General features: G+C 38.0%; 1 protein-coding gene across 1 annotated transcript in view; it reads right to left on the bottom strand.

Annotated features, from left to right (window-relative positions):
* Window positions 1–3,075: 3,075 nt before the first annotated feature.
* Window positions 3,076–9,832, bottom strand: part of LOC105817941 (S1 RNA-binding domain-containing protein 1-like) — a 16,754-nt gene continuing 9,997 nt past the window's right edge. The window contains exons 4-5 of the mRNA XM_012653787.1: window positions 8,797–9,183; window positions 3,076–3,123 (exon numbers count right to left, since the gene is read on the bottom strand). Of these exons, the coding sequence (XP_012509241.1) occupies window positions 3,076–3,123; window positions 8,797–9,183 (435 nt within the window). The remainder of the gene's footprint in view (window positions 3,124–8,796; window positions 9,184–9,832) is intronic.

The raw sequence follows: 9,832 nt of genomic DNA, 5'->3' as shown, positions 1-9,832 counted from the left end.
AGCACAGGGGAAAGGCATTTTTCATCATTATTAATGAAAAGGTACAATTAATAACCTCTGGAGGAAGAGGAATTTGGCAATACCTATCAAAATTTAAAATGCATCAACTCTTTGACCCAGTAATTCCACTCCTGGGAATTTATCCTGATTGAGATATATATACATATATATAAAATCTACCTACCTCTAGAAAATATCATTTACAATGTCGTTTTTTTTTTGAGAACTGTTTCTGGCACAGTAAAGGTCAGCAAAAACCTCAGTTTACAATGGGGAACTGATATATAAATTACAATATGCCCATACAGTAGAATACCATGCAACAATTTAAGAATGTGAGGCAGCTCTATATGAACTGATATGGGATGATTCATAAGAACTGGGAACAAAAAGGTAACTGGTTGGTTGAGCATTAGAGTAGGAAGACTTTTCTGTATGTTTTGAATTTTATATCATGCACAGAAGTTACATATTCAAAATAATTATTTTTTAAAAATAAGTCTATAGGTCTCAGGAAAATGTACATGTAAACAGAAAAGTTTTGAAAAATCAGCCCAGAGAAGAGAAAGAATAAAACACAGTTTCAGTAACTATTCCCAAAAACCTAAGCAGTTTTTTCAAAGTAGGGAACAAAAGGAATAAGTTTTATTATTATTTCAACCTTTATGTCTACGAGCTGCCAAAAATGGGGAGGGGAATAAACAGGGAAATATTATTAAAGAATTATCATAATCAAATGATTAACAAAATCAAGTCAAAATAGACCGAATTTCAAAACTTCATGAAATAAATGGCTGAACCTCAGGGACTATAGAGGATACCTCATTCTCTAGGCATCTTAAATCCTGAAACAACAGCTTATCATCCAAATTTCTCATAAGGACACTAATTTCACATCTCCAGCCCTGACTCTCTTCTACACGAGTTCCAAACTCACTTAGCCAAACCATTTGACATATTCTCTTGGAAATCTAATGGGCATCTCAAACCTTGCATTTGCAAAATGATCTTCCTGCCAAATTTATTTCTCCTCTAGTTTTCCCCATATGATGTCTATTTGAAGAGCAGTTCAAGCCAGAAAAGTAAGAGTCTAACTTGTCCATCTCCTTCAACTCTTAAATTTAATCCATCTTAAGAACCAGTCAACTCAAACTGTAAAATGTTTCCTTACTCTATCATTGTTCCTCATTTCTTTTGCCCCACACCCCAATCTAGTTCTAACCTGGACTCCTGAAATATCCTTTAAGTGTTCTCCCTGCATCCACTCTAAGTCCCATCTATTCCAATTTCCATAAAGCAACAAGAATGTTCCTTTCAAAATGTATATTGGATCATGTCAACCTGTCACTGATTTCCCATTGCATTTGGAATCCAAACTCCTTACCATGACCCAAAGACATCAGCCTCCTTCTCCAACCTCATCTTATCTAGTCTTCCCTGATCATTAGAAGCCAGCCCAATGGCCTTCTCTCAGTTCCTAGATCAAGCCCAGTTGCTTCCCTCTTAAGAGGCTTTCCTGAGGATGCTCCCTCATTCAGAAATGCTCCTGTTGCTTGTTATCTTCCCTAACCCTTACAAAATCAAATTTATTTATTTGTATCTTCTCCCTCAAATCTGTACCTTTTCCTGTCTTTTACTTCGGTCAACATCATCATCATTTACCACAGAAACCTTAGGGGATATTATGGTTACCTCTCCATTGGATAGCAGCTACGTGGCTTTACAGCATTTGACCCAAGTCCAGCTCCAAAGCACTTGGCTCAAGTGTTGTTTTAAGAATTAACAAAAGCCAGAGTGTTGTATTGCCCTGGCCAGAGAGATCAGCCCAATCAGCATGAAGCTCAAGATTTAGACTAGAACTCAGAACCCAGGTACAATTTCTTCCTCTGGAGAAATACGGTTTATAGAAGTAGAAACTCGAAGCTGTAGCTACTTTGCTATCATGAGGATGGTAGTACTAAGAGAATAGTAGAGAGACTGTTTCAGTGCACTGACTGAAACTTTCCTGTTATGTAGGTCAATAAATCTCCTTTATTGCTTAAACTAATTTGTGTTTTCTTTTACTGTAACCAAAAGCATTCTAATCAATGGCCTCAGTGTCACTATTTGTTCTCTATCACACCCATCTACTCTGTCACCAAGGAGGCAAAGAGAGCTTTTAAAATGTCTGTTCCTTCCCCTCAATTCTTTCTACTAATAGCATCTTTTATATGAACCATATAGCAGTTTTTTTTTTGTTCTCTATGCCTCCCACCCATCCTCTCTGCATTACTACTGATTATATCCCTAAAATATAGACATAATCAAGCTCCTTATTTTTTCTTTTCTTTTTTTGAACTTAAGCTCCAATGACTCTCATCTACCTACTAGTAAAAGTCCAACTACTTCCCTCCTGAGAGGCCTTCATAATGCTGCTCATGAAGGAGTCAGCAATCTAGAAGGGAAGATAAAATATTAATGCAAATAAGTAGAAATAAACCATCATGTACCAGGCAGTAAGTGGTACTATGTTTTCAGAGAAGAGAAAGATCTCCCTGGGGTAATCAATGGAGGCTTACTGCAGGAGTAGCATTTCAGGTGGCCCTTGAAAAATAGGCAAGATTCTGAAAGACAGAGATGACAAGTGGAAACAACCAAAATGCTCATCATTTTGGAACCTTGTGATTGTTAGAGCAACCCATGAGCTCCCACTACCCGATAGCTCAGCTATTAAGTAAAAGAAATCTAAAACAGCTAAGACTCCAGACCCACATCTGCACAGTACTAGGTTGTAACAAATCCAGATAGTATCATATGAGTTAAGGTTGTATATGCTGCTACTCATACAAATTTGCTCCTGGAAATTTAGGCTCAACAAAACTACATATAAGCAATCATTACTTTGGGGCCTCCAAATCACCAAATTTCTTCTATATTGATTTAGTCAAACATTTATTTTAGGTCATATTATATGTCAATAACCATACTAAGCCAATGATAATCAAGATGTAAAAAACCAAGTCCCTCTTCCCAAGGAGCTAACAAGCTAAAAAGAAGACAGACAAACAAGTAAATAGTTGAAATACAATATAAAGTCTACTCTTTACATTGTTTTAAGAGCACAGGAGAAGTAGAAACGTCAATCTGCAACAACAGAAAAGCAACAAGAGAATGAAGCTATTTCCAAGCAGTTAAATGGGGGGCAGGGATTCCAGGAAGAGAGAATAGCATATGAAAAGCCACTGCACATTTTTAAAATTGCTAAAAGTTCAGTAAGCTGAATTGTACAAGGGCTGTAGAGATTGGGTGAGAAATGGAAAAGGGAATGAGGTTGGACAGTGAATTCCACAGAGTTTGAACTTTATCATATACTCAGTACAGGATACTCAGTATGAAGTCATTCAACAATTGATCTGCTCATTGCTTGGTTTCAGCTGTTGAGTCAATCACCTTTTAGTCCATGAGATCTGTAGACTCCAGCAATAGTTCACAATGCGTGGTCCCTAAACCAGGGCATAAGCATCATCTGAGAACTTATCAAAAATGCAAATTATTGGGTCCCCCCCAAGAGCCACTGAATCAGAAACGATGGGGCAAGGCCCAATAATGAGTGTTTTAGAAAAATGAGGCAAACAACAAAAAATAACTAGAAGAGTTAAAAGTAGAGAGCGAGCCTTAGGGATGGGAAGGGGTATGGCAAGGAACCACTATAGTTTATACTTTTAAACTATTCACATTTATTACTTTATTTTTTTAATTAACTGATGGATAGGGATGGGAGTCAGGGAAAAAGGCCGCGTTGAGAATTTTTCACCTCTAAGAATTAAAGAGGGATTTTTTTGACTATTGTTTCAAGCCAATACCTATATAAAGTTTATTATGTTCCAAACACTTTTACACATTTAATATATACTCATTTAAACTACATGAGATAGGTATTATTATAATTCCCATTTTACAGATGTAAAAACTGAGGCCCAAAGAAGTTAAATAAATTGCCCAAAGTCCCGCAAGCCACAGTACCACTTCAAAAATTTGATTTGTATGCAAAGCAAGATGATTTTGGAGGGCAAAAACACAAATAAATCAAATGTATCACTTCTCTTCTTGCAGATAAGTGAGACAGGGTGACTTCAAACTGCCCTCTGACTGTCTAAAACTTCCAAGGAAATGTCTTCTCCCAAAATGTCCTAAGGAGATTTACTCTTTCAAAGGGAAATTCCCATTCCCTCAGTTAAAACGAAAACATCTGACATCAAGCAAATAAACTATAGCCTCAATCATCCAGGCAGCGACGGAATTTTAAAACAACATTTAAGTTAAATGACTCTCTAATGAGTAGAATTGAGAGACTTTTCCATTCAAAATAATTCCCAAACCAGCCATTGGACACCTTCCTTCTGGAAAGTTGTTGATTCCTACTGTTCTCTTTGCCCTTACCTAGTTATTTTATGGTATCATATTTTATCACACAAAGAAGTTTCCTTAAAGACTGCAAAAAGAAAAACTAATCTATGATGTTAGAAATCAGAAGAGTGGTTATAGGAAAGGGAAGGGGGAATTGGAAAAGGGTACGAAGGGGGATTCTCAGGTGTTGGTAATGTTGTTTCTTGATCTGGAAGCTAGTTACATGGTTACACTTTTGAACATTCCTGAGCTGTATATTTAAGTATAATTTTCTGTAAATTATACTTCAAAAAAAGTTGTTTTTTTTTTTAAAAAGGCCCACAACAAATACTTCCAGCTGAATTATATTAACAAAAAGTACCAATAAAATTTATTTTATTTAATCTCTCCTGGGACAAACAGGTTAAACTTAGTAAGAGGCCCTGCATTTATTTTATATGCAGAATTGCAGTGAGATATCCAACTCAGATACTGGCCACCTTTTTTTCCTCACTTCTTTTCCCAATATTGTCATCTTATGCTTTAATCCTTACACAAAATAAAAAGTAACCTGGAGGCCAGGCGCGGTGGCTCACGCCTGTAATCCTAGCTCTCTGGGAGGCCGAGGCGGGCGGATTGTTTGAGCTCAGGAGTTCGAAACCAGCCTGAGCAAGAGCGAGACCCAGTCTGTACTAAAAATTAGAAAGAAATTAATTGGACAACTAAAAATACATAGAAAAAAAATTAGCCGGGCATGGTGGCACATGCCTGTAGTCCCAGCTATTCGGAGGCTGAGGCAGGAGGATCACTTGAGCCCAGGAGGTTGAGGTTGCTGTGAGCTAGGATGACGCCACGGCACTCACTCTAGCCAGGGCAACACAGTGAGACTCTGTCTCAAAAAAAAAAAAAAAAAAAAATTAACCTGAAGTAACCTGATGTTAACTAATCAGTTATTTTTCTATTTTTCTGTCTCCCTGTCCCTACCTTACGAGAAAAGTAATCCACTTTTTGTTGTTTCTCATTTCTTTGGACCTTTCTGTCTATCAAACCAACATTGACCATTCCTTGCTAACCAGGTACTAGTCAGGATTTCCCCAAAGAACTTGGACATACAGACATATATTCTGTAGCAGATAATGCACATATCACAGGCATTTTATTGAGTCTAGTCCTTATCCAAATGTTTAAGAACTTCCTGATTCTCTGACTTGCTATTATTGACGCTTGCTCTTGTCAGTTCCCTGTTCTTCCACCACCTTCCACTGTTCTCAACCATATCCAGAAGCACCAATAAAGTTTTAAGACAAAATTATTTTTTCTCCCATAAAATTTCTCCTGTTTATGGGGGAATTTAAAAAATATAAGAAAGGAAACCCACATATACCACAAGAATTGTCTATAAAAGTTAAGTTAGGGAAGAATGACTGCATCTGGTTAAATTAAAAAAACCTAAACATGTAAATTCACACATACAGTCACCCAGCTGCAATTTCCCCAAACCCACCTAGAAAATGCTGAGCTTAATAGCTGCCATCAGATTGCTCAGCAAAGGTGGGAGCTGTAACAACCACTTTTCCCAACTGGCAGGCAAGGAGTGTCCAGATTGCCAGAGAACAGGCTTTCAGCTGTCAAAAATCACTTACAATAAGGAGGAGAAGGAGGAAAAAACTACTTGGAATTAAAAGCAAAGACCTATATTTTCCAAGAAGGCCAAAGGCCACAAAATAGTTCTAGGGCCTTAAAATGAGGTAACTTGCTCCCATTTGATAGGCCCACAACACAACAATGGGCACTGCTGCTTTGGCTTACAAATGAAGCCTTTCTTCCTCTGCTTTTCTTCTGCCACTCGCCCTCTGACAACTGGACACCTGTCTCTCACCAGACACTTTTCCCTCCTCTCTCTACTCAGCCAGTAGTCTTGCCTTTCTCTTAGAATGTACCAAAAGGCTTTGTTTAACTGCTACTTTAGCGACATTACAGAACTCATTAGTGAACCCAGACAATCACTCCTAACAAAAAATAAAAAGTCCAGGTTAACAAACTGCAGAACACACTTTCTTCTCTCAAAGCTGTGAAATCAACTTTAGTTATACCTATTATAGAAAAGACACAACCTATAGAAACTAAATTCTATAGACTGTACAAACGAAAATGTTTTCTATTTTAATCCTAGCTATAAATGATTTTTATATTATCCATTATTTCTAAAAATCCACCATAATAATGAATAAATAAAAGAATGTAATATAAGTGACTGGTATGGAGCCTAGCCCAAAATAAGTCATCCATAAATAAATGGTAAGTATTGCTATCCCTTGTCAAATAAAGATCTATAAACAAACACCTTAAGGTATTATGGTAGTGATAAGTAAGAAATCTATGGAAATCTTTAAGAGAGTCTAATCACCTATATTAATAAATTTACATTCTTAAGCTAGACCTTGAAGTAGAAACTTTCAGCTGGCCCACAAACACCTCCTTTTCTCAGAGAAACATTCTCCCCCCACCCCCAACACACACACACACACACACACACACACACACATACACATATATGCTGGTGAACCCCTGACAATACAATGAGGCCTCTGCATGCCGGATATAGGACCAGAGGTGGACTGACACAAATTCAGCCAATCAGATTGTCTTCCTAAAATTTGGAATTGGAATGCATAATTAGCTGGTCAGTCTATGTAACTAATAAAACTAATGGCAAATGAGCAGGGGAGCTTTCATCTTCCATCCTCTGTAAAGAACCAGTGAAATCTGGTCTGCTGAGAGAAAATAATAAACGGACAAGCAACAGAAATGGGTGATCATAAAACACCAGAGAGAGAAAGCTGAGAGTATCTTCTCCAAGTCCTCATGGTTTTCCTTTGGGAGACTTGATCACATTCTGTCCCTTTTGTTCTTTGAAAGGTCCCTGTGTCCTTGGTAATAAACTCTTTTCTACTTAAGCTCATTAGAAGTAGGTTTCTATTGCTTGTAACCTAGAGACAAGGCTAAGATAGGGTCATTTTCTTCTCTTTCTCTGAAACAGAGATTAGGGAATGGGTCAGAAGGAAAAGTGTCATAGAGAAAGTAGCTCTTGACCTAACTATGAATAATTTATTACTAAGTGTCCAAGACCAGAGACTTCATGGTCTTTGAAATGTTCCTCCCTTCTTCCTGCACACAGTCAACTACCAGGGATAAATCTATGTCAATAATAGAAATAAGCTTAAAAGTGTTAGTAAAGGGAAAGGGGAGGGAAGTGGGAAATTTCCACCTGCCCCTGTAGGCCTGGTCTAGGACCAAGGACTCTGCTCTTTACAAAAGCCTTCAGAGTGAATGTGATGCAGGTGGACCATGAACCACACTTTAAAACATTGCCTTGTAGGTCTAAATGAATAAAGAAAAAGAAGGCACAGAAAGGAGCCTAACATACTGTTTCTCCAAGATACCTTGGACTACTTAGTTCAGAAACAAGAGTGAGAGGAAAAGCTATGAAGCAACATCCTACTCCTTAGTGGGCCAGAGAGAAGAAAAATCATGATTAAAAACTACGGGTGACATTCTACTAATAGGTAATAAAAAAGGCAGCATGGGTAAAAAGACACGCCTCTGAAGAAAAAGGTGATACACAGACAGTCCCAGACTGAGAAGCAGTATTAGGATCAGCAGAGGCCCTGGATGCTATAGCCACCATTTACGGCAGGGGAAGGCGTACATGTCAAAGTCACATGGGACAGACAACAGGGAGGGAGGTCATCCCCAACTACTCTGAGAGGCACTGCCATAAATAATTAAGTCTGAAATGGTCGCAGTGTGTCAGGGCAGACAAAAAGTTGAGAATCACTGCTCATGAGCCACCCTTCAGGTCCCCTCTACCGTCCCCAAAGCCAGCCAAAAAAAAAAAGCTGGGAGAAATTCGATTTCCTTTGTAGTAAGAGATGTAATTCTAGCACCTCAAGTTGGAATTCTCATAGAATTTTTCTTTACAAAATTGCTAGGCCTTGTTTGTAGTATATTACAATATTACACTAAAGGTTAAATACATGTATTAATATGAACAGCCAATGACCTAATCACCTGTATTATTTTTATGAGGAAATACAGTCCAAGTTCAAACAAAAAACTTAACAACAAAACTTTGAGGGCCCAATCTGTTGGTACAGTCTGTCTACATAGTGTATGTTCACTAAAACACCATGGCAAAGACCTACCTTGACTGAGGTCAGAGCTCTCAGCCAAAAAACTGATGGTGAGAAGCCATAACACAGAACAGCATACCCAAGAAAGAAACTAGCAGCCAAAGTCTCCAGAAATCACTGACAAAACTGAAAAGAGAACTGAAAACTCCCAGCCCTTCCCTTGGCCAGTACAACCCTTATGCTAGTCAAAAAGAAAGGAATCAAACCACCTAAAGTGGCAGAAAAAGGCTGCACATACCTGTACTATATCCCAGTTCATTTCCACCTCCTCTTTAATGTTGCTGGCATTTGCTGGAAACTTGACAGGCTGCCCCTGAGGACACATTTCAGTCTTCATTTTCTTTAAAGGGGACTGACCAAACGCAAAGTCATCTTCATTTTCTTCCTTCTTGTATGTACCTTCCCACATGGTGCTTGTGGACGGTGTCTCTGTACTGTTACTCCCACCCTCTAAGCTGCCGGCTTTGCTGGTTTCTTCATCAACTTTCAGCTTTTTAGTCCTTTGAGCTGAAAAGGACTGAGCTGAATTTTTCCGTTTTGTCTTTGCTGTTTTCAGTGTCTGTACGGTATCCAATTTATTTTTTCTGTCTTCCAAATCAACATCAGCAATAGCCACAGAGCTATTCTATCAAACCATAAAGAGAACATATGAGAATTAGATGATAAATACCATTGCCCTGGAATGTTAATCAGAAACAAAAATGAACAAATTATTGATACACACAATAACTTGGAAGGATCTCAAGGAAATTATGTTGAATAGGGAAAAAAGCCAACCTCAAAATTACATACTATATGATTTTATTTACATATCATTCCTGAACAGATTAGTACTTGCGAGGGATCAGAGATGACAGTGGGAAGGGGATAAAAGGGAGATGGGTGTGGCTATACAAGGGCAACACTAGGGATCCTTGTGGTGAGGGGCCTGTTCTGTGGTGGTGGATACATAAACCTACACATGTGATAAAATTGCATAGAAATAATACACACATACATACACATATATACATAAATGAACACAAGTAAAACTGGGGAAATCTAAATAAGATCAGTTGATTTTATCAATGTCAATATACTGGTTGTGATATTTTACTACTTTTGCAGATGTTACCATTGGGGGAAACCAAATAAAGGGTACATGGAATCCCTCTATTATTTCTTACCATTGCACGTGAATTATTTAGAAATATGAAGTTCATTTTTTAAAAATGAGTAAAGCATAGGTCTACATATGGCAGAAAACAAAAATTAAAACTTGCAATCAGGCCGGG

Source organism: Propithecus coquereli, unplaced genomic scaffold, assembly GCF_000956105.1.
Source record: "Propithecus coquereli isolate 6110/MARCELLA unplaced genomic scaffold, Pcoq_1.0 Scaffold43, whole genome shotgun sequence".
Classification (NCBI taxonomy): Eukaryota; Metazoa; Chordata; class Mammalia; order Primates; family Indriidae; genus Propithecus; species Propithecus coquereli.
The sequence above is the reverse complement of the archived record's forward strand: the minus strand, read 5'-3'. Positions and strand labels throughout refer to the sequence as shown.